Here is a 26,534-nt window from a genome sequence, read left to right on the forward strand (position 1 = left end):
CCATCTATAGAGAATGTTGCTTCGTTCAGGATTATGCAAAGATTCTAGGACTTGATTTTGCTAATATGGTCACAGAATGTCTTTTTAAAGTAACACATTTTTTAAAGTAACTAATTACATTCCAAAATTACTGTCATTAAAAAGTAATTAGTTACATCACAGCGTTAGTTTCTGATAAAAGTAACTAGTTAGAGTATTTTTCCATTGCAGAAAATTAAAACTCCTTTGTAATTCTTCATGCATGTTGTTTTAGTCAAGACCTTTATAATTATTCTACCATCATCACTCAGCGAAGTTTGGCCCAGAATCTGATAAACTACTGATAAACTACTGATAAACCTATGTCACCTCGCGGGGGCGAGGCTTGTAGGATGACTTTCACATACACACCCTAACAGATTGGGAATGACCGCTGTCTGGCTCACGGTTTACATAAATTGTCTGAATAATGGATTACATTTTTGAAAAAATAACTAAATAACTGAGTACTTAAATGGCGGACCTAATGCATTAGATTACTTGTTGCATCAAAAAAGTAATCCAAGTAGTCTAACGCTTCCTTACTTTGTAACGCGTTACACCCAACACTGCTGTCCACACTGCTGTTTCAAATTTTAATTTCATTTGTCACATACAGCACATTGCCGTAGAGGTGCTTCTGGGCCTTTTGGGGGTCTGGCAGTTTTCTCCTGCTTTGTCCTTTGTCTTGCTGACATTAGGGAGGAGGTTGTTCCTCTGGCACCAGATCTCCTGATTTCTAATCTCCTCCAGGTAGGCCATCTCAGTGTTGTCATAAAGCAGGCCCACCACACCTGTATCATCAGCAAACTTGATGATGGTGGTAGAGTTGGTAGTGGCCACGCAGTCATATCTCCACAATCAGTACAGTAGGGGGCTCAATACCCAACCCTGAGGGGCTCCAGTGCATAGGGTAAGGAAGCCTATGGTCTGCCAGTTAGGAAATTGGAGACCCACTGACACAGAGATAGAATGAGTCCAAGGTGCTTTAGCTTGGTGTTGAGTATAAACGGAATTATAGTATAAAATTTTGGTCTGTAGTTGACAAACAGCATTTTAATATATTTCCCCTTTATAATGTCCAGGTGAGTAAGTGATGCGTGAAGGAGGTAAGCAATTGCATCATCTTTTGAACGGTTCTGAATTATTTGGAATTGATCAGATGGGATTTCACTTTGTTCAGACTGACAGCCCAAATCTGACACAGTGGTCGCCTATCTATAAAAAGCATGGGTTTCTGTTGTAACAACGCCAGCGGCTGCATGCAGCACAATATTTCCTAGTATATCTCCCTGTTTCTGTACAGTCCCTCTAGCTTTGCTTGTACTAATGCATTCCCAAAGTGCTAGCAGACATTTCACTTTGTCATCTTCTGGGTTGCGAGTGACATACTAGACAGTTTGAACTCCGATTCGAGCAGATGGAGCATCCAGACTGCGACACATCGTTAGGAATCCGATCTGAATCTGATTTCAAAACACCTCTGGAGGTCCAGATTGGATTTGCAAAAATTTGATTGGATTGTTTATAACTGTTCAGACTACATGAAATCGATCTGATTACAATTTGGATTGAACAAAAATTGTATTTGGGTTGAATATATGACTTCTTTCAAAAAAAGATTCAGGGGGTACATTTCAGATATATCCAAAAAGTGATTTTTTTTAAGGTCAAATTTCTCAGTGTAGTTGAGTGATGATTGCTAAAGCGCTGGTGAAAAGGATAATTGAAGAAGCAATGAAAGCAGACAGTTCTTTGAGAAAATGTCTTCAAAACATGTCATAACAGAGAAAACAGTGTCAGCAGTTAAAGCATTGAGAATACCCAGACTAGCACAAACTGTTTCCTATAAATCGAGTACTGCGAGCACTCAAGAAATAATAAAAAGGATGTTTTCTGAACGAAACTAATATTAAGTGATGTAGAATTGGGTTGAGTGGATACAGAAGAGGAGTGTAATAACCTTGACCACTTCTTCATAAAGTATGGGTAGCTCCATCCCAGTGACACAGGGCCTTTATGGAGTAATGATTTGGCTTCAGAATAAGTAGCTTGTCTGATATACAGTATTTTAAATGGGCACAAGGTTAAATATTCTATACCTCGAGCAGCATTATTTTGTTTTGGCACAGGATTGTATAGAAGAGAGAGCGAACCGGGACACAGTTATCAGTAATACAGTGCATGTACATGAAGTGCTAATAACACGTTGTCCAAGCATGACTCAGAGTTCAGAGTTGTCTAGGGTTGTACAGAGGTGTGAACTCTGTGTTTAAGGTGTCGCTTAAGGTGGGAAAATATTCAGTATGTCACTCAGTTCCATGACCCCCTGCCACCCAACTACCAACCCCCCCCCTACCCCCCCCCTCCCTGATTCTTAGATCTGCTCCTGTGTCTTGGATTAAAAAAAAATTTTATGTTTAAAATGTTAAGGCAATTTCTTAAAAAGATTGATTGCCGAAAAAAGATAAGTGTCCTTTAATCACCAGATGCAGACAATCTTAAAATAAAACATAACTGGATAATGCTTTTAAACCTTATTCATATGCACAAAGCATTAAAGGTTAAACAGATGAATATGTTGAAAGTCACCTTGTATGGTGAAGATTTCTCAATGCAGATGATTTTCAGGGTTTGCCTCCTGCATGCTTATTCATCTTTGACTTTCCTACACTCAAGCTTAAAAAAAAAAAAAAAAAAAGGTAATAAATAAATAAATAAATAAATAAAAGTGAAATCCTGGCAGCATGAGTGCCAGAAAAAAAGGATATAAAAACAATGGAAAAAATTCAAAACCCATAAAATAATACAGTTATAGTATGTGCCACAAATATAATTTATAACTGTATAATTTTACAGTCAGAAATTAACCCTGCTGAGGAATTTCCTGTAGTTTAAGAGGAAATAATGTACCCAAAAAGGGTAACCGCTAGTATACAAAAAGTTATGTTAACTGGTATAACTGGTATAATACAGTTGTTGTTATTATTATTATTATTATTATTAATAATAATAATAATAATAAACATTCATTAATTAGTTAATCTCCTATACCACTTGTAGAGGATCACGAGAGGCCCGTGGTGCACATACCTCAGGGCACATAGACAGTATAACCACTTTACCATTATATTAAACATATAAATATTTAATATGTTTTTGTTACTGTATGTTTAAAAAATACAAGATTAATCTAAAATATAAATCTGTAAAATGTTGGGTTGAAAATTTCACAGAAATCCTTGTCAAAGAGAGAATCTTCTACTTCTTTTTTCTTGTTGTTTAACGGCGATTGGAATTCAGTATCTTGCATTACTGCCAACTGTAGGTCTCGTTCCCGCTCATCTCCCTTTAATCAGATTTTCCAATCCAGCTTTCCTTAAAAAAGGACAAATGCTTTTTTTCCCCTGATCTTGTCTTGGGTTGTTCTGTGTCTCGAACTCTTCGTCTGCTTTAATTTATTGCATGAGAAAGAGCACTAAATATATATAATCCTTAAATTCTGTATAATAAATCATTCAGATAATGCTTTGAAAAATGTAAATACAAACAGCATGACCCTAAAAATAAAATCACACACACACACTCATATAAACAGTCTTCCCCAATATCCAGACCTAGAAAACTCACTGGATCATGTAGTGTCAGCATGTGTTTTGGATCAGGCCTCCTTAGGCCTGTGTGGAAGACACGATAGAATGATCACTAGTCAGGGAAGCATATTATCCTAAATAGGAACCAGACTTAGGAAGCACGGCTGGTCAATCACATGTAAGTGTGTGTGTACTCCCACAAAGTTTCACTAACAAGCTTCTAGACATGTAGAGTCACATGACCTTTTTCGATATTTTAACACTGTGTTACGGGTGGTACGTGTGATAACTGAGATCATGACCAGTTAGATAATGAAACAATAAATGATTATCAGATCACCCAGTTTCAATTAAATGATTACATTTGAATATTTTTTATTATAGATTATTTTTACCATCAGCAGTGTAGTTACTGTCATGGACATATACAAATATAAACTTATCACAGGAGTATTACTGCACTACGACCAGAAGGTTAAAGGAATAAATGGGGCACTAATTAGGTTTAAACCAAAACGTGTTTTCTTTGTGTTTGTACTTGTGTGTGCCAGAATACTGGCTTTATACAGTAGTTAGGTGCACCTGGACAGAAACCTGAGGCTTGTAAAAAGATTGGAGTCACAACAGGTTTGAATGCAAACAGGTTTGGAGCCGATATTCATTTATAGCGCACGGTGGCTTAGTGGTTAGTGCTGTTTTCTTGCACCTCCAGGGTCTGGGTTTGATTCCCACCTCAAGTCTGTGTGCATGGAGTTTGCATATTTTCCCTGTTCAGATCAGGCTAATTGGCATTCACAAATTGCCTGTAGTGTGAAAAATGAGCATGTTCATGTGTGTGCCCTAAGATAGATGGATATGCACCCCATCCAGGGTGTACCTGGGATAAGCTCTAGGCCCCTGTGATCCTGTATACAGGATATAGCGGTTTAGACAGTGATGAGATTAATTTACAGCATGTAGCAGAGATCATTATTGAGAAAACCCATATATATATAGGTATTCTGAGTAGGAAGCTGTTTCCATACTTTCCACTGAACAGCTGACTAAATCCTACATGCACAGACACACGTATTGGATAATCCACTCTTATAAAAAACAATTTAAGCAATGGTTCATGACCACAGTTTTTTTCATGTGCTTAAGCCTTTAAAATGAAGTTAAGGGGATTTATGCTATAGGCTACCATCCAATAATTGGCATTTTTCATATAATAGAGTGGATTACATAATGTCCATGGTGTGGAAGTTTAGGAGAAGGATTTTGTTAGATCACTGGTAATGTGGTCTTTTGAACTTGAGCCACTGTTTTTAAGGTATTATTGGTTGATTGATTGATTTTTGTGGATCCTTCATGCCCATTGGTGGACGGCACCCCAGCACTGCTGGGGATGGCAGCAGTTTAGGAGCAGACATTTATTTAGAGCATCCTTATACAGAGCTACTTAGAAAAGTGCTTGGTAGTCAAAGTGAAAAACATCTTCATGGTGGTACAAAATAGTTCAGGGTCTAATAATATTATCAGACAAAAACCTTCTTAAAGACGGCTTAGTACAGCAGTTTAAACAGAACAGACTTTGTACTGTAATTGGAGCATACTTAAGTGTTCAGTGAAGAGGTGAGGACAGTCAGTAACTCAGGAAAAGTTTATTCCAACCCCTTGGTGTTTGTACAAAGAATCTTGATGCATGCCCTCTGTAGTCTGTAGTTTACTCTAATGATGCCAAACAGCCTCTCTCTCTCTCTCTCTCTCTCTCTCTCTCTCTGTCCATGGTACAGTGATATACATTTTTTTCCATCGATACTATTTTCCCCCTTCGAGTTTGTCTTCATTATTTTGCTTGACTTCGAATGTAAATTTTAAATCCTATTACTTCAACACACTTTCTTTTCTACCACCAATTTGCAGTTTGCTTCTATATAAAAAATTTTATATTTTCCATGTTCTATTCCTTTTGTCAACCTAGGGTGTTTGTGGATTTGAGGAAAGGGGAATCACTATCTGAGGAAAAAATCAAAAGAAAGAACAGAGTGAATAATAGAGAAGGAGCGAATGAGATGAAGAGCAAAGGGAGCTAGATGATGAGCCCTGCACTAGAGAGAAATACTAGAGTGCTGCAATGATGCTTTTGAGAAGATACAAGAAAGTTAGGAAAGAAGAAATACTTCCCTCTTGCCTTTTGTTGCATCAATTCCTTCTTCCATTCAGAATAAGAATTAGCATAAGAAGGTTATGCTATTTTTAAATTAATGAGCTGGACTAACAAGCAAGCACAACAACACTATCACCTGAATTTAAATATACGAGAAACTTTTGATAATAACAGAACACAGTTATGTGAGTAAAAACTACCTTTAGTTCTTTATATAATCCCCTGCTTCACTTATGTGTCTGACAGTGCTTGGACACCATCAAGGTAGAAAGTTTTCTTAGTACACCAGCACTGTTTCACGTCTGTTACGCTGGCCTCCCAGGAACTCTTTAATGGCTTAAAATGGCTTGGAGTGAGGTCAGGACCTTATGGGGGATGTGGCAATAACTCCCAGCCAAGTTCCTGTAATATGCAAGTGGTGTTCATGAATAATTACAGTACGTGTACAGATCCCACATGATCATTTTCCAAGGATCAGAAGGTTCCACTCGCTGTTTGTTCACTTCAGTGGGCTCCATGCCACCTCGGTCACTCACAGACGTACAGTCATTTTTAAAACATTTACACCATTCCAATGTTTTACTGCGGCCAACAGTCTTAACACAGTGATATGCTTGAAGTCTTCTGTAAATGTCAATTGGTTTTATGCCTTCATTCATGAGAAATTTCATCACAATTCAGAGTTTAACTTAAATGCCTCTCATAGTTTGGGCCTTTCTCTTGAATGCCTCGCTCTTGTTTGGGCTTCTGTAGCAGTTTTACATTTTTCCAGTAAATGCCAAACTAAAAACACTCATGCAGCACAAACACTGGATGGATAATCCACTCGCAAATTGCACAATGTGAGCAGTGATTTCTGACCATAATGTTTGGTCAATGGAAAAATTTAGTCAAAATGCCATCACACTTGACTTATTTGGTGGCACGGTGGCTTAGTGGTTTAAGCCTTGCACCTCCCAGGGTCCGGGTTCGATTTCTCCCTTGGGGTCTGTGAGCATGTAGTTTGCAAGTTCTCCCCATTCTTGGTGCTCCGGTTTCCTCCTACAATCGAAAATATGCAGATTAGGCTAATTGAAATTTCCAAATTGTCTCTAGTGTATGAACGCGAGTGTGCGTGTTGATAGGAGGTCCACAACGGTTGTAAAAATGGGAATAAATACAATGGTCACCATTGGCCTCTGCGGCCCCTAGTTGGACTACAGAGGCTCCTAGATGGATGGATGGGCTTAACTTATACCATAGGCTACTATCTGTTTATAAAGTCAATAACAAGTCATTGAGCATTTACTGTAGTAGCTCAACTGAAAAGTTTTTAACACATCCTTATTTAACATTGATTCACACAGAAGATGTGTTTTCATTCCTAATAACCAGGGTTGTCAGTTTTTAGCCTATATTCTAGCTCAACTACATTTTAATATCTTAATCCTAGGAAGACATACTGTATTTCTTCTTTTTGTTAGTCTTAGCATAGATAACTGTGGTTATTGTGGTGTAGAGGTGGAAGGTAACTGAGTACAGTGGAACCTTGGATTGCAAGCATAATTTCCATAGCACGTGCGAGAGAAGAACCATTGGCTCAGTTGTGATCATGTGACACTCGGCAGACAAAACACATACATACTACTCATATATCAATACCTTGCTCGTTTATTAAGTTAAAATTTATTTTAAAAATTTTGTTTGTCTTTCTGATTGCTCATAGACCATTTATTATTTATTATTGGATACGTTTTACTGTATGTTTACTCCACTACATCCTACGACAAATATCTGTACTTTCTACTTCACTATATTTGTGCATTGCATTACATTACATTACAAGTATAGTGATGTGTAAGATTTGAACAGGTGATTTTCTAACTATTTTGTATATGCATGATTTACTTCTCTTCATGAAATACTTAATAATCTAGCAGGCGTTTAAAATCAGGCATGGAGACAGTTGAAGACAACAACGAAAAACAACATACACCATCTGAAAAGCGAAAAAAGAGAATAGAGTATGATTTAAAGACTGCTTTGGTCTAATACAAGCTGAAAGTAAAAAGCACCTTTGCACTTTTCTCAAGGAGATTTGTAAATGGACTTCTACTTTTACTAAGTAATATTTGACCTAGGGCATCTCTACTTTTACTCTGGGGTGAGCATGCATTTGTGATAAACAGCCATTATTCAATTCATAATTCCACTATTCTCTTTCACAAATCTTTGCAGTTTATCTTAAAGTAAAAAATGGTTCTGTATGTCATAGACACACCGTCCACACTTTTGTGTCTGCACTTATACTTTTACTTTGTGTGTAGAAATGTGTTGAATTTAATTGGGTTCATTCTGATAAATTGCCATCAGGCAAGATCTCATAATATTCAAACAACTCCAATTCGGTTTACAGTCATCAACTGTCTTGTGCAGTGCACATGCTGTCCCATAATTTTACACATGCAAAAACACAAGCAAATTAGTGGAACATCTGTCCATTCATCTAGGAACCTCTGTAGTCCAACTAGAGACCGTGGAGACCAATGGTGACAATTGTATTTATTACCATTTTATGACCATGGTGGGACCTCCAGTAAACATTCACATGCATATTCACACACTATGGGCAATTTGGGAACGCCAATTAGCCTAATATCGGCTTATATCAAATATCAACATAGAGACATGTAATCAATATGCAGTCAACTCTGAAGTAGAAAATTACTCCTGTAACAGAATTTAAACTGTATGAAGTTCTAAGTGAGGACTTTATGACAAAGGTTTTAATGTAGTAACATAATGTAGGACAGTAATGTGTTGTTATTCAAAGCTTGACTTTCTAAGCCCTAGCTCTTTTGATTGAATGTTGAGATCTGACTCCCGAATATAGAGAGCATGTACTGTATGTGAGATAAATTTGGTGAAAATCAGCATTCTGTATTCATAGTCATCATTTTAATGATATATAGTACAACCGTAAGCGAAATGCATCAAGTGAATCTCATCAGTGCTCAAGGTGTTTGGCACTGAATAATAATTTACAGCCAGTTCTTTGTGTGTGACTGAGGCAGCGTGAACGTTCATCATATTCTGGTCATTTTCTCAGTAAAAGGCTTTGATCTATGAACTACTTGTAACTTAAATTTTCCATCAAAACAGTGAAGTATAGTGAAGAGCCTATTGCTAAGTTGCAGTAGATTGGAATACAAAATGAGTATTTTGGTGATGGGTTTATATATACTGTACACTGTTTAAGCTATTGTTTGTGTGTTTTGCTATTTTATTTTATTTTTTTACATTTTAACGGTTGGACATTTAATTATTCTTCTTTAATTGTTACTGTTGATAAATATGCAGATGTTTGCATTATTGCACTACTATTTGGCATTTGATTAATTCTAAGCTTGCATAATGAAGTTGTTAATTGCAACAATATGGATGGTAATTAATCAGGCAAAATTCCATAATCGCGTACGTACGTGTGCTTTACTAAATGATGAGGGAAATTTCCTGAAAGGAAATCAGAGATACTGTAGAGATTATACAGCTTATTAGTAACAGCTAATTAGTTCTGTCTGTATGCCAGGGCGGAGACAAGGGAGAGAAGGCGTAATTGGACAAATATAGTCTTTGTACTTAGACACAGGTATTCTTCCAGTGGTGGGAGCTGTGGGCTGACATTTACACAAGTTCATGTACTGTACACGAATCAATAACTGTAACATGGAATCATCCGTTGCATCGTATCTGTTACAACAGAACTGAAATATTCCATTCTTTTTTCTTTCTTTCTGCACCAATCGCTTTGGAAAAGGGTCAGTCTGAACTCATCAGACCTTTTTCCATTATTTAAAACTACAATGTTTATGCTCCCTAGCAAAATCTAGCCTTTTTCTTCTGAGTAGCCTAATAAACAAGTGATTTTCTTATAGACACACAGATGTCTTGTGCTATAACCATGCACAAGACCTGTGTGCCCATTTCATGATGCAGAAGACCGCATTAAGTTTAAATTACATTTAAGTTGTGATATGGATGCAGGTTAGGTTATGCTACGTCATGTTCAGAGTATTTATCATAAATACTAGAGCCAATATTTTTAAGTATGAAATTTATAAATGCACTTTTTTTTTTGTTTATTCGTCCCCGTTCCAGCTGTGTTCTTTGATATTTTTAGGATGCAGTGGAGAACTTGATGATCTTTTTCAGAGCGTGCCAAGCCTTCAGGGTTAAAATGATTGGGGTCATTTGAAACATGAAAGGTATTAACGTTAGGCTGGTAAATGTTTGCTTATTTAAATCCAACCAGGAACTTTGTGGCCAGAGTGTGTGTTTATTGCAAAGACTGGTTTCTTATTAAGTCATCTTAAATCCAGTCAAAGAAAAGAACAATGGTGTCTCAATTGGTTAAGGCTCTAAAAATCATTTTCACTTTGTTGTTGGGTACATGTCACGAATAGCTAATTCCATAGCTAAGGTTTTTCTATATTTTATTTCATATTACACATTTTTAACTTAGAAACGAAATTAACTTTGAGATATGCCGAGGTTCCGCTGTAATAGTACCGGCATTTGAACTAGTGTTTGTTGTTGTAGCAGCAGCACCTGTGTAAGTTATAGTAGCTGGTTTTGTTGGGGTACTAATAATAAAAGTAGTAATAGCTGTAGTTAATATTACTAATTATTAATGCAGTAGTAGTAGTTGTTGTTGTTTTGTTGTTGTTGTTGTTGCCATAGCAGCTGCAGTACTATTCATATAATATGGTGCTAGATGTTTATTGGTTTCTAACCCACCGGAAAAAAGAACATCCATATCTAGTCATCACTGTGAGGAATGACATCAGTATTTTCAGAGTGCATTCCATATTTGCTGCATTGGCGTGAGGGACTGAATGCAGAGCTCACTGGCTTTTAGAGCTGCACATGGCTTTATCTGTTGTTCACACACAAGCAGGACTGAAGCGCACAAAAGCACAGCTCTTAGATAAGCACTTTGTTGGACATGAGAAGAAAATAAATGTCTCTCAGCATTCAGAGTTGCCACATGAGAAATGGCACTGTGTTTCGCTCCTTAATTGCAAAACCCACATTTTGGTCCCTTAATGAAGGATCATTCATATTATTATAATTAAGATTTGACCTTTTGTCCTTTTATGTTGCAGGTTTTATTTACACAGGAGATGTAGTGCACAGAATGCTGACAGCCACGCAGTACATCGCTCCTCTCATGGCGAACTTCGACCCCAGTCTATCCCGAAACTCAACTGTCATTTATTTTGACAATGGTAAGAGTCACGGCCTGTTGAGTTTGTAGTGTCCCTGAATAAAGGGAGGCACTACTACTTATACACACACACACACACACACACACACACACACCATCCTCTCTCTCACTAGTCCAAATAAAATAAAGTATTAAATTATGGTAATGATTTTAGGTCTTAATCAAAACAGATAAATTTGCTCGTCATTGAATAAGGTTATTTCTAAGTAACATAATTGGAGTAGAGAGGCGAGAGGATGGCCATGCTGGAGCTCTCTGCTGCTTAGACTTTAGTTATGTGACATGAGCTGCAGAGCTGCATACAACTTTTAAAGATTTTGCATTCTTAATTTTTTAAATAAAGCGATATGCACTACAAAATACAGTACTGTGCAAAAGTATTGAACCACCCATCTTTTTTTCATATTAATTTTAAGAAAAATGAAAGAAATGGGAACAAACGTTTAATGTGATACAGTAGGCTGCAAAGTGCCTAAAGATGCCATTTAAAAGTTTATGTAACAGCCTCAGCAGCAGCCTCATTTCCCCTCTTGTTTGTTCCATCCACTCAGCATTCAGCATCACCACTATACTAATCACCGGCTTGATCATCTGTTATCACCTGCACCTGTTTCTCACTGGTTCATGCCTTACGTTGGATGTTTCTATGCTTGATAGCTCACTAAATGGCTTAACAGACAAAAAAAACATTCCTCTGAAACTGGTCAGGTACCTGCCAAAAATGAGAGTCAAAAAAGTCCTTCAGAAGGGCTGGAGAATCTGGGGCGGCTTAGGACATTTGCACAATAACAATATGTGCTCTTCATCTCAAACCTATATGTTAAGCATCAGAGAGAAAGTCTGTTAGTGATTGTTTTACTGTATATTAGGTAGTGTATATGTCATGCACGCAGACCCACATTCTCACTATATTCTGAACTGTTTCCATTGTACTCATATGATATCCACAGTTGCTACTGTATAGCATTTTAACCTATAATAAGTTGTTCTATTTTTTTATACAGTAATGTTCAAAAGTTAGTACTTCCACTTTTAGATTCCAATTTTTTTGTGTAAATAACAGCTGGTAGTAGTGAGTCTCAGTATTAGGCAAATACAACCTCGGACGAGCATCAACTAACTTTAAGTGAAAGTCATTTAAAAAGTAAAGTAATTGTTTCCTGTATTCGTCTTTCACATAATTTTGCTCCATTCTTTTTTACAATGTTGCTTCAGTTCCTTGAGGTTTTTGGGGATTCGCTTATGCACAGCTCTGTAAAGGTCCTGACACAGCATTGCAATTGGGTTGAGGTCTGGACTTTGACTGGGCAATTCCAAAACCTTGATTCTTTTATTTTTCCGCCATTCTGATGTCGATTTGAGAACCTAAGCCATGCTTTAGTGCTCTTTTTAGACAGAAGAGTTTTCTTCTGGCACCCTTTCAAACGAACTGTACTTGTTTGGTCTTTTTTTAATTGTGCTATACTGAACTTTTAATTTGAACATGCTCAGTGAGGCCTTTAGGGTCTAAGATGTAGCTCTTGTTTGTTTGTTGTTGTTGTTGTTTTGTATTTTTTGAGCATTGCATGTTCTGATCTTGGAGTTCATGTTCGAATTCGAATAATCTAAATACTATATCTCCCTGAAACGCCCATACTTTTTGTTATAGTTTTCTGTTTTGTTTTTTTAATATAATTTAATTTAATAGCAATAAATGCATCCAAGTAGGTTGTTTTGTGTAACATAGTTTTTTTTTCATTTATTAAAAAAAAAGAGAAAAGAAAATATATAAATATTATTATTTTGTGTGTATCTGTATGTGTGCAGGCACTGCACTGGTGGTTCAGTGGGATCACGTTCACCTCCAGGACTCGTACAATCTGGGCAGCTTCACGTTTCAGGCCACATTACACAGGGATGGCAGAATTATCTTCGCCTACAAGGAGGTCGGATGGTTTTCTCAATTTACTCTCTCTCTCTTGTTTTTTTTTTTTGTATCTATGTTCTCTGCAATGTGTATCACTCTTATTGTCATTTTGAGTACAAATCTTGTTCATACCTTAATCATTGTTAAACTCCCTCTCTCGTTCTCTTTCTGTACTCTCTCTCCTTCTCTCTCTCTCTCTCAGTCATGCTCTCTGACTCCTGCACTCGGAGAGAGCCTTGCTTCCCGCAAATTCTCATTCTGTCTGTGTAATTACAAATTGCTCTCAGCAATAGCTGGTAAAGCAATAAAGTCACTGGTCTTATTCCTGTTATTACATCACATACAGCATGGCTGAAAATTCAATTTCTCCCTTGATTAACAAGGCTTCTGTAAATATGGCAGCATCACCCCATCTGCTCGTTTCTTCCCATCATTCCATCCCAAGTGCCTGTAGGATGTCTTTCCAGAGCAGACACCATACCTTTATTAGATGTGAATGCACCGTCTGAATCATGTTTTCAGCCGAAGGAAGGAAAATATATAAGAATGAGTTTCAGCGGTTTCGACAGAGCAGCTGCTAGCATTCCAAATTAGAAATAAATAAACCTAAGAGAGACGGATTTGTCAGAAATACATTAAATATGAATTACTTATGTCATGTTGTATACAGCAATCACTCATTACATTAAACAACTGACAGGCGAAGTGAATAACATTGATTATCTCATTACAGTGGCACCTGTGAAGGGGTGGGATATTCTGTATCAGGCAGCAAGTGAACAGTCGGTTTTCAATTGGTGGAAGCGGGAAAAACTAGCAGGTGTAAGGATCTGTGATGGCAAGGGCAAAATTGAGGTGACTAGATGCCTAGGTCAGAGCATCTTTAAAATGGTATGCATTGGTTAACAGCTACTGTACCACTAGTTGTCCAAAGAAGCACAACAGGTGAACCAGTGACTGGGTCATGAGCACTCAAGGCGCATTTATGTGTGGAGGAATGAAGCCAAGACTGCCTGATCAGATCCCACAGAAGAGCTACAGTAGCACAAGAAAGAAACTAATGCTGGCTATAAAAAAAAGGTGTCAGAAAACAGTGCAACGGGCATGTGAGCAGAAGTCGAAGAAGGAGGCCTGGTCGGAGGCAGTGGTGTAGTGGTTGGTACTGTCGCCTTGCACCTCCGGGGTCCAGGTACGATTCCCGGCCAGGTTCGATTTCTGTGTGCGTGGAGTTTGCATGTTCTCCCCGTGCTTGGTGGGTTTCCTCTGGGATTCCAGTTTTTTCCCACAGTCCAAAGACCTCCAGATTGCTAATCTGCTAATTGCCGTTCCCAAAATTGCCCAGAGTGTGTGAACGTGTGTGTGCCCTGTGAAGGCCACCATGTCCAGGGTGTACCTCACCTTGTACCTCGTGCCCCAGTATTCTGGGATGGCTCCAGGCTCCAGATCCTGAACAGGGGATAGACGATGAGTAAGTGAGTGAGTGAGTGAGTGGATGGCCGGGCACATGTGCGTCGCTTATCTGGGCAAGAAATGACACCAGGATGCACCATGGAAAGAAGGCAAGCCAGCGGAGGCAGTGTGATGATCTAGACCATGTTCTAACAGGAAACCTTGGGTTCTGGAATTCATGTGGATCCTATTTTGAAACACACCTAAACATTGTTGCTGACCAACTTCACCGCTTCATAGGAACCTTATGTTCCCTTATGACACTGAGCTCTTTCAGCAGAATAATAAACCCTGCCACAGTGGTTTGGGGAACATGACAGAGCTGTTGACCTAACCTGCAACTTTCCCAGATCTCAGTCTGATCGAGGATCTGTGGGATGTGCTGGACAAACAAGTTTGATCAATGGAGGCACCACCTCACAAAATAGAGGAGTTAAAGGATCTGTTGCCAACATTGTGGTGTCAGAAAGCACAGCACATTTCAGAGATGTTGTGGAGTCCGAGGTGTCTCAGTGGGTCAGAGCTTTTTTGGTGGCACAAAGGTGACCTACAATTGTGGTTGTTTAATTTTGGAGAGATTTCAATGTGTGGTTCCAAATATTATCTCAGTTAAGGTGTTCTTTAAAACCTACCGTTTTGGGACGATTAGGCTCATTATTAGTAATATTCATGTGATAATTGGAGGATTCACTTTCTTGTTTAATCTCTGGCTACTTTATATGATTTTAATTTTGAATATGAAATTTATTTTCTTCCTAACCAGGCAAATGGTCTTAACTGGGCAAAAAGTGGCAGCTAACATAAAACAATAATGTATAACAAGATAATTAGCTAATTAAATGCATTAATACTGACATAGGACCTGGTGTTCTTACTGTACATTGCATTTAAGATCATTGAGTCTGCCTTTCTTTAATATGTTCAACCACAAATCGACAGGATATAGTGATAGCAGAAGAGTTTTGTTTAAGGCATTGACCCACCCAGAAAGTCAATTAATTTTAAACTTAGTTATATACCATATGAAAACATTTCAGTAAGAACAATTTATTATTTATTTTTCATTCTCTGGTGGATGAGCCTACTAGTGATGGGAAGTTTGAATCATTTTAGTGACTCTTTGAAGGTGTGAATGAATCTTTTTTCGAGTCATTTAGCTCATTTCGTTCTTTTTATCAGAAATAAAATAAAACGTTGCATTTTCAATAAACAGACCACCAATACGTCTACATACACAACTGTTGGCTGTAGTTCCATTACAATGCAGCTAAGGACATGTTATAATAAACAGAATGAGTGGCTCACCTCTTATATCTTCTAGTCTGAGTCGTTCGTTCTTTTGAATCTATTGCGCTGTATAGCGTCTATGAGAGTCACGTGACAAAAGAACGAACGACTCGGGACTTGAAGTTTCGTTAGAACCTTTCAATTCTGTTTCCGGTGTAATACACTGCATAGCGTCTATGGGAGTCACGTGACAAAAGAACGAACGACTCGGAGTAGAAGAGTCATTAAGAAAGAATCGCTAAATTCTGTTTCCTGTACATGACCTACAGAGGTTTTGCGATGCTTTGCACATGTGCGCCCCGTAGAAGATGAACGAATCACTCTCCGAGACTACTCGTTCTTCTGAGTCACGTTAAAGATTCGTTCAAAAAGAACGTTCATGAACTACCCATCACTAGAGCCTACTTATTTATAAATTAAAAAAAAAAACTTATGCAGACATAAAATTAAAGATAAAAATAAAGTTTGTTGAATATTTCATCCTCGAATGTCAAATCTTGCAGGTTTCAGTTAGGTGGATTTACATGTATGCCTTTTTTTGTGTTCTGGTCTCAGGTTCCCATTCAGATCGCGCAAATCAGCTCTGTTAACCATCCAGTGAAAGTCGGCCTCTCGGACGCCTTCGTGGTGGTTCATAGGATTCAACAAATTCCTAGTAAGTCATACCATCCTTAACAGCAGCATATTTATCATCCATCACACACAACCTGTGTAAAGTGGTGTATTCTTTCAGAGCCACTTCTTCAATGGGAACAGAAACATGGGAACATATCTAATTAATTCAATCTAAAAACTATCATGTCAGGTTTTACTAGTATAATATTTACTGCAAAATCTAAAAATAACGGTACATAAGCCTAAATTCCCAATCCACAGATTTATACAGTAATATTATTAGTTTAATTAGGTTATGTTGAATTCAGAGCAGGTACTAGAATTATTGGTTTCAGGTCTAATTCTAAAGAATGTTTCAGGAAGCATGAGAAATCATTATTACACGTGTTAAAAATCTTTGTGTTGTGCTGGAGAAGACTTTATGCAGCGCTCTGACTCTTCTATCATCAGTACACTCTAGATGGAAATAAATGGTGTGACATTGCACAAGCTTATTGAACCGATACCACTGCTAATGCGTGCTGTAATCAAAGCAAAGGCGGTGCAATGAAATATTAGAGTGTGTGACCATTTGTGCTGGGCAGTGTAGTTCTACATGATCATATATGTTCTTAATTCACTTTAATACAGTCATGTTCAAAAGTTAGTACCCCCCCTTTTTTTTTATTCTACACAATACAACAATACAACCTCAGATAAATAACAACATATATCGTTGAATCCAGACTCTGCTAATTTTTTGGCCTCGATTAATTTATCATCAGCAGGTGTGTAGACCTCTATAAAAGCAGAGGTTTCGGCAGTTTGGTGTCCTGGAGCATTCAGGTGTGTATTAACAGAATGCTAAAAGGGGAAAGGGATCAGCAATTGTTTGCTCCACATCAATATTGAAAGCATTATAAATTGTTTCCAAACATTTAAGACAATCGTCAATGTTCCAGGAGTGGACATCCCGGGATATTCACCAAGGTCAGACTGTGCGATGCTCAGAGAAATACAAAAACAAAAAAGAGCTACATCTTGGACCTTACAGGCCTCAGTGAGTATGGTGAAGGCAAAAGTCCATGACAGCATAATTACAAGAAGACTGAACAAGTACAGTTTGTTTGGAAGGTTTACCCAAAGAAAGCCTCTTCTGTCTGAAAAGAACATGAAAGCACGGGTCAAGGGAAAAGTTTCATCAGCGGTAACATTTTCTGACATACTGGGAGCGCTTGACATGTTGTTTTGTACGTTATCGAAATAGGATCACTATTGCTTTAACACTGGTAGCACTTTCTGACATTGAAATCCCACTGTTCAATCCACACTCCTCCGCGACTGTTAAATTAGATATAGATAAAAATCACAAATAAAAACTTTCACTCCTAAACATGGCCCAACAAGTGGCTAGAGGGTAAGTAGCATGGATTTATGTGCAGGGTGCTAAAGCAGCAAAATTTTTGGTATGCGTATGCATTTTAAGCACGGGTACAGTAGGTGAGACTGGTGGGTAGGACGAATTTATAGCATCACATCCCTGACGGATCTGGATCAGAGTCTTCTGCTATGTGCTATCTCCTGCACAAAAAATTCCAACGCACTCATACTGTTGGTATGTGTACAAATGGTGAATAAAATCTCTTAAATCTTGATTCTATCTGGGTCTCAAACCGTGAGCTGCATGGGCTAAACCAGCGGGGGATCACATCGGGTTTTCTTACTGTATGTGTTCTGAGGACACATACAGTAAGAAAAAAAAGGAGTGTCTAGCCTTAATGCCCAGCACCATTTAGCATTTGCCCTAGAGGTAAATGTGATGCCATCAGTTTTACAGCTAAAGCTTGGTTGAAATCGGGATGATGATCTGAAACAGATACACAATAGAATGGCTGAAAAATAAAAGAATCAAGGTTTTGGGGAACGGCCTAATCAAAGCTGTGCATAAGTTACACATTGCTGTTTGTCTGAGGTTGTATTTTCCTAAGATTAAGACAGATGATCAAGTGATATTCATGGATAGATGTTTCTACAACAAAAAAAACACACGCACACAGAATTAAAAGAGGAGGGTACTAATTTTTGAACATGACTATGCGCAGTGGCTGAAATGACGACAAATATCATTTCTGGGATTTTATTTTTCCTGCCACTACATGTCAATATTTAATATTTAATTTTGATATAAAATTCATAGCTATTCATAAACATACAAAAATATTAAATATCATGTTAATGAGAAGATCAAGAGGCATTTAATAGACATTGTGCAGAGCATCAATGTTCAGTTGTCTCATCTTGGTGTGAGGTTGATTATAAAACTTGATAAACACCCAGCTTTACCTTTGTGTTTTTTTTTTTGTTGTTGTTGTTGTTGTTAATCAAAATGCAAATGTACAATGATATTTATTGATGTCTGATAGCATTACACAGAGAATAAATGGTGTTTAATGGGTTGTTTAATGGTGTATAAAAAGTAATAAATATTTTTCTATTATTGAGAGCACATAATAAAATTGGCTGAACATGATGGATGGCTTTTTTTTCAACTGAAACTGGCAATATAGCTCATACAATCTGTTTTATATACTTATGCTGTATATAGTGTGACCTCAATTATTGGGGAGAAAAAAAACAGCTCTGTTCATGTGTAGACATTCCCATTTTTCATCGTTTTCCAAATAAACCTGAGGATTATGCACTCAGACATGACTTTAAGAAGTCGAGACTCTCCACCCTGCTATTCTATTACTGTAATTAAAACTTATTTACACTGGCATGCAAAATAGTAACTGCCGGGGTTTAAACTAATGAAACACAGAGACAAAAGTATGCTGTCTCGGCTCTAATGCTGTCTGAAGCTGCAATTTTCTAACTTATCGCCCAGTTTGTTTTGGCGTAACCCGACCCCAAAGTTGCTTGCGTGGCTGATTTGCATGTGAAACCATGAAATGATATTGGAAAGAATGCAGTCCTGTTAAAAGTACTAAGAAAATGTGCTGTGTGCTCAGGCAGTACCATATGCTGTCTCAGGGGACCTGCTCAGCAAAAGAGCGAACTGTAATAGTGCTGACATCAGCTTCTTTCTGCGAGGATATCTGATACTTATGCAAACCATACAGTAATACAGTGTGCAATTCATTTGTTGCACGAAAGAAAGAAGTGTGTACATAGTGCAGGTCATTTCACGCCATTGTACACAATTTATTGTAGTTTATAGACATAATTGCACATGCTTATTTAAACCTCTTGCTTGCACTTCATCAACTGCGTAGATGAGCAGAATGTGGTGGCATAATGTTTTTTTTGGCAGACACACAGCAGCAATGCTGGAGACAGGACAGTGTAGCATAGCCAGCCATTAACACTTCATTGTTTCTCATTAAAATGTCATCTGGCAGTTGTAATGGCCTGCCATAATAGTGTAACGGAGAACTGTAAAAGAGTAAGGCAATGCTAGAATGGCAAGCACAATGCAGATGCAATGTTTTGAAAGACTTCAATGAGCATGCATCGAGACAGTTCTGTCTTATGTTAACTGTGTCATGTCAATTATCAACTATTCATTGCGTAAATCATATCAGCCTTTTTTTTTTTTGCTGGGGTCTAAAGGGATTAGGCATCAGTTCAATTATTTGTATTGATCTTTTAATAATAGGTTTTCACGCAAACAAGCTTTTCAGAAATCCAGGCGTTGGCGTATACTGTATTTAGATCCTTAATGAGCAAAGCCTGAGGCGATGGGAGCAAAGGAAAACTCTGTGAAACATGAGAAAAAGCTTTAGAGAAACTCAAAAGGAAATGCATCCTCTTCTGGGCGACACCAGATTGGGAGATTATAAATAACACTCTTGTAAAGCAGTTCAACAATACGGTGGAAAAGGATGTTTACGATGAGTATATTGTGAATAAGTGTTGTAGCATGAGCACAGGAATTTGAATTTACTCATTTTCAAGAAATTTGCACAGTTTGAGAGAGTCTGCGCTCACTACAACCATAGAATTCTTTTGGATGGAACCCGATGTGATCCCCCGCTGGTTTAGCCCATGCAGCTCACGGTTTGAGACCCAGATAGAATCAAGATTTAAGAGATTTTATTCACCATTTGTACACATACCAACAGTATGAGTGCATTGGAATTTTTTGTGCAGGAGATAGCACATAGCAGAAGACTCTGATCCAGATCCGTCGGGGATGTGATGCTATAAATTCGTCCTACCCACCAGTCTCACCTACTGTACCCGTGCTTAAAATGCGTACGCATTCCAAAAAGTTCGCTGCTTTAGCACCCTGCACATAAATCCATGCTACTTACCCTCTAGCCACTTGTTGGGCCATGTTTAGGAGTGAAAGTTTTTTTTTTATATTCATTTGTGATTTTTATCTATAGCTAATTTAACAGTCGCGAAGGATTGTGGATTGAACAGTGGGATGAAGGATAACGTTAATACAACATGTCAGAAAGTGCTACCAGTGTTAAAGCAATAGTGATCCTATTTCGATAACGTTTAAAACAACATGTCAAGTGCTTCCAGTATGTCAGGAAATGTTACCGAATGATGAAACTTTACTATATCTTTTGCAGTGCTACAAACATTCAAAACTATAGTCGGGAGATATTGAGAAAGTAGCACTTACTGATTAAACTGTCATTTTTTGCTACTGGTTGGAAATTCTGATAGGATACAGTAGGAAAGATTGCTGGAATACTGGAGGTAAAGCAAACCCGAGTCAGGAGGATTGTCTCTTCTAAGGTGCTTTCCATGCTGATGACGGTTGTTAAGAGTGGTGATTTGAGTCACTATAACCTTCCTGTCAGCTCAAAGCAGCGGGACCGTTCTCCTTGACCTCTCTTTCTCTCTCATCCCACAGAATCTCTACACTGTTGTGTATGAAACCATCAACAATGCTACAGACACAGACACTGACACCCTGATGCTTGATGTGAACATTACCAGAAGCTCTTGACCTGTAGAGTATCTGCATGGTTTTATGCGATTGTACTGTTGCCATATGAGTGGCTGGAGGGGGAAAAAGCCTTATAGATATCGCTTTATGGATTTAATCTCTCCTACTTCCAAATAGGATTTTCTGACGAAAGGATTGGGGGGGATGTTGGAGTCCCTTTAGCCCCTAAGCTGTCTGTCTGCTTAAGGAGAAAAATCTTTTGATGATGCGGTTTAGCTCAGCAGGGACCCGGAGCTGAGCTTCACTGGAGAGAGCAGCTGACAATAAAGCCGTCTGGGGACAGATGACAAGAGGGAACACGTTACAATAGTATGAATCACAGATTCATATTTACCCTAGTGATACTGTGTGTGTGTGTGTGTGTGTTTTGCCAGCTGTGAAAGGGCAGCATTTGCATCTTTCGATCTTACCCTGTCTGTTTTCCGGCTTGTCACAATTGCACAGTTAAGAGAGAGAGAGAGAGATGAAGCGTTTAAGGTTCAGAGGTGTTGGAATAGAAGTGAAAGATAGATGGCTGCATAGATGTTTTGGTCTGACCTGCTATTAGTAATTACGGAAAAGAAACTCATTAAGCTGTACACCACTGATGGGGTAAACACACACACATCTGCACGCAGCATGCCACACAGGAGGTTCGTGACGCCACACAGGCTGGTCAGGTAATTACCTCCCGGAAAAGGCTTTTAACCTACAGAACATTCTCCACTGAACAAGCCTCAATTTCCTGCGCTAAACCGATCAGTGGGAGACGTGTGTACACACACACACCAACACACACATACACACACTTGCATACCAACCGAGTAACATGTCATTCAGGGCTCCCCCTTCCATCCATTAACGGTGCGCTGTACATGTGTGTGAGCTTGTATTCACACACAATCCAATGAGTGACGGAGCAACTAATACAGTATGTACAGTATTCCACGGCAATGTTCAGCTCGGTTATAAATATTAGAATAATTGAGACATTGTGAAGGTATAAGGGGGGGGAATGCAGCATCTCTCAGATAGCTTGTCTACAGTAAGAGCTATAAATGGAATATGGTTTCACGATTTCTCAGCTCAAGTGTAAAGTAAAAAAAATTTACATACCTTTATGACTTTAATATGCAACTTGCTCAGAGAATTCAAAGAAAGTTTGTTTAAACGTCCTGCATTTTAGTATTACTCAACTTAACAACTTAACACAGGTCTCAGAGTTCCCCTAAAATCAATATGTTCACATGCACAGTCAAGTCGAGCTAAGGTTATAGTATGACTTGGACATTTAATTGGTCAGATGTGCTTGTCTCGTTATATAAGCACTGCAGCGGAACCGATTTATTGACCAATGTATGTTCAACTCCGGCAATCTGTTTCCTTTTACCATGTTAGTATTGCATTCCCGGTTGACCTATTACATCACAGATCAATAGAAGTAAGCTAGTGGCAAGCTGGGAGCATGATGCACAATGAAAACATGGCCAGTTCACAGCTCTATATTTCATACATGGATCATTTTTTATGCCCTTATTTGTTATATATACATTACTGCATGGTGAAATTCTTTCTTCACATATCTTAGCATAGGGGGTCCCTATCATTCAGAGATCGCGAGTTCGATTCCCGGGTGATGCTGTAACCTCTCACATACATGCATTATTGTTGTAGTAGTACACAGACATCCAAGAAGTAAAAAGACACTTATACTGTAGTTTAATAATAAAATGTACAGTATGGAACTTTTTTGTGCTTTTGTAACCGAGTAAGGTTAAGCTATTATTATATCATTAATACTTTGCTGACTTTCCTAGGTATAGAATGGGCAGGTCATTACCTTTTTCTTTAAGTTGAACTACTGTATAATTCTATTCACAGTAGAAGTAGGTCAGTCCGCCTTTACAAATTGGAAAATCAGACATTTCTTTGGAATTGCATTTTCTAGCCTCAAAGATGTAAACAAATAGTTGTCACAATAATGGCAACAAGTTTTGGAGTATACAGCTTAATATACAGAAATAATATTCTCTCTATTTACTTTATGCACAATGTCAAATACAAGAAACGATTAAAAAGTTTCCAAGCTCAAGCAAAATGAAAAATCTAAGCAATTAACAACCATTCGGGATCGCTGCAGTGAAGTGCCGATCTCTTCCTGTGTGTCGGGCCTTGTTCTGGATCCATGCTGTGTCTTGAGAGTTTTTCCTCTACAGGCAGGAAAGGAAACAATGATCCATGAGAAGTCGTAAGCCAGGAAGTGAATGTGTTGCTTCAATGTTTTTTTTCCTTCTAATATATAACTCATAACGTGTTTTTTTCCAGGTTTCTTGGGTTTGGTATTATTTTCATATTGGGAATTGAGGGAAATGAAATTAACATTAATTATGTACCACGCCAATATACTGAAAATCCGGACAGATGCCAGATGAAAGCCATTTCGCCCACACACACACATACACACACACTTTTCCCGAATGATTTCAGGCCTAGTACAGTTAATTGGTATAAATATGAAAAGGTTTGATGAAAAAAAGTATCTAGTTGTCACCCACAAATTTGTTCCTTCTTATTTGTTACACTTGACATTTTAATTCTTAAAACTTGAGCTCATTTTTAACAGTGACTCACATACACTCATGTGTAACACAGTGATTTAACTCACTTCCCTTATAAACAGTGCACTGATACATACTGTAGTTGGAACTTCTGTTTATGATTAAAGATGAAAAACAAAACTTTTATATGCTAAAGCACATTCATCTTATTTCCCTTCTCCTGGCAGATCATAAAATCATAAAATACGATACATTTTAAGAGAAGAATAAACAGCGAATGGAAACCGTGACGTGATATCTGAAAAAACATTAATCTCTCTTTTAGTTGTTCTGTTGTGTTATGTCTTATTGTACTAACAATAGGATAGGGTTAGATGGAGGCAGATGATTCGCTGTGGCGACCCCTGAAAGGGAACAGCCAAAAGACAACGAAGAAGTACTAACAATATATGTGTGTGTGTGTGTGTGTGTGTGTGTGTGTAGATGTCCGGAGGAAGACCATCTATGAGTATCACCGTGTGGAGTTGCTGAAGACCAAAATCACAAACCGAACAGCTGTTGAAATGATGCCGCTCCCTAGTAAGAAAACACACAATAACACACAGAACAGCACACGTTAATAACAGGACAGCTGGATGCAGCTGGATGCATTGTTTTTCTCCCAAGTGTAGTGGAATGTATCACACAGGCAACTTCTCTGCCAGCATAAAATCCCATTCTGGCTTCAGAGCATGTTTCCTAAGTGAAAGATGCAGCTGCTTCGTTGCACCTTCTCTATTTCACTTTAATTAAAACGCTGGCTTAATTTACACTTTGGGAATTAACGAAGCCATTGCAAGTTCAGAACACAAGTCTAGTTCCTCATACTTACTGCTGTTCAATTGGAATGAATTGATGTGCCTTCAGCCATTTTAGATCTGCATTAAAGTCTTTCCATTTGTAATTTTCAGGCTGCGATAAAGTTGCAGAAGTCTATAGCAGGATTCATGTTTTTTTAATCAGGCTCCGGTTGCACTTTCTGGCGTTCACCTTCCGAATCACTGTAATACAATGAGCTATTATATGCACGCGGGATTAAAAATAATGCTAATGGAAAGTTATTAATGTACTGTACCTCTTTGCCTGGAGAGAGTTGGTACTTGGTTACTTATGAAAATATTCCTGTCTTTTCAAATTCAGTTAAGGGTCACAGAGTCTGAATTTGTTTTAAAATTGTCTGTATAGTCAATATCGGTACAAAGTACAATGCACCAAGCACCAAGACCAATTGGCCTACATTAAAATTAATTTTTATGCTGTCAATCGATTAAAACTTTCAATGTAGTTAATCGCAGTCAAAGTCAGTGATTAATCACGATTAATTACAATTTTAAAATACTAACATTTTAAATAAAGAAACGCATGACATTTATTTGTGTTAAAAAAATAGTAATGTATTCAAATTTTTGATTAATTACACGATGCAAACATGCAACCATTTTGCAGTAATGGTCCGACCAAGATAAACAACCACTATAGGCAGGTGTAGGTTTAGGCAGGTATCCATCATTTCACTGTTGCAGGCTGCATCTTAGAAGCTGTGTCATACAGTATGGGCAGCCAGTCTGATAAGGTTCATAAAACATGGGTTCAGTCTGAGGGCAATGGCGTATTTTTCCAGGTTCCTATTTTTTATGGTTTTTCTGTCCTCTTTGTTGAGCCAAACACTACTTGCCAAACCCAGGCATTCATTAGATCGTGTGTATGTAATAGGGGTGTAACAGTACAAAGTCACAGTTTTGAGGTCAGGGTTTGGTTCGACATTTTTGTTGCATTAAAGTAAATAAAAGAAATTTCTTTTTAAACTCGTTTCAGAGCACACTTAGTAGCAAAGAATGCGCATAATGATTTAAAGGGATATATATCTTTAAATATATATTTGCACTATTTGCTGTGGATGCCCAACTGCTTTAGATTAATCACATCCGAAACACTGACTATACAGTATAGTTCGCTGTTGGATAAAGAAAATATACATTATTTGTATATCCGTGTGATCTGTCTAGGATGTTGCTAACAAACTGCAGACATGGGGGAGTCCTGTCTTCCACTGAGTGTGTCCAATACGCCAAAGTCGAATGGTGTATTATATTTTACATAAACTTGTTTATCTGGTTTTTCCTACCAGTACCATTTCCAATTCGAAATAACCTTATCAATGTTGCAAATCCCCCAGGACTAATTAAAGCTAGATGGTATTCACTCAGATCACAAAGCAAGACTGAAGCGAGTATCTCAAACTGGCCAGTACAGTACAGATTTACACGCATTACACACCTAATATGTAGCAAATAGGGCTCGCCTTTTGGTGTGTTTAGCTTAATGAGATTGTCGTATATGAGCAGCAGTTTCTAAAGATGCCCTAGCCCTACATGTAGCAAAGAAAGCACGAATTGTTCTTCAAGGCTCCATGCTGGTAGCTGCCGTATGATCTCTAGCAGTTGTTCTTCGGTCTGATCTCTCTGACTTGTGTGGTGGTTATTATCTCTCTCCACAGCATGTCTCCAGTTTAGAAGCTGTTCCGCCTGCATCGCTGCCGAGATCAACTTCAATTGCAGTTGGTGTCACCGACTTAACAGGTGAGAGCAACCCAAAAAGACGTAAAGTAAAGAACTGAGGTGCAGTGGGGTTTGTTTCTATCCACTTTCACCCCAGCGTTCTGGGCTGCTTCACCTTACACCGGTATGAAGTGTAAATAGAGTATTTCACTTTGCCTTGCGCTATTTT

General features: G+C 38.1%; 1 protein-coding gene across 2 annotated transcripts in view; it reads left to right on the top strand.

Moving 5' to 3' along the window:
* The window catches only part of plxdc2b (plexin domain containing 2b), a 140,797-nt gene that overhangs the window by 76,861 nt on the left and 37,402 nt on the right, over window positions 1-26,534 (top strand). For both annotated transcript variants that reach the window (XM_053496691.1, XM_053496700.1), the window contains exons 5-9: window positions 10,905-11,027; window positions 12,833-12,951; window positions 16,224-16,323; window positions 24,252-24,347; window positions 26,305-26,386. In XM_053496691.1, the coding sequence (XP_053352666.1) occupies window positions 10,905-11,027; window positions 12,833-12,951; window positions 16,224-16,323; window positions 24,252-24,347; window positions 26,305-26,386 (520 nt within the window). The remainder of the gene's footprint in view (window positions 1-10,904; window positions 11,028-12,832; window positions 12,952-16,223; window positions 16,324-24,251; window positions 24,348-26,304; window positions 26,387-26,534) is intronic.

The sequence above is a fragment of the Clarias gariepinus genome, chromosome 1 (assembly GCF_024256425.1).
Source record: "Clarias gariepinus isolate MV-2021 ecotype Netherlands chromosome 1, CGAR_prim_01v2, whole genome shotgun sequence".
In the NCBI taxonomy this organism is placed as follows: domain Eukaryota; kingdom Metazoa; phylum Chordata; class Actinopteri; order Siluriformes; family Clariidae; genus Clarias; species Clarias gariepinus.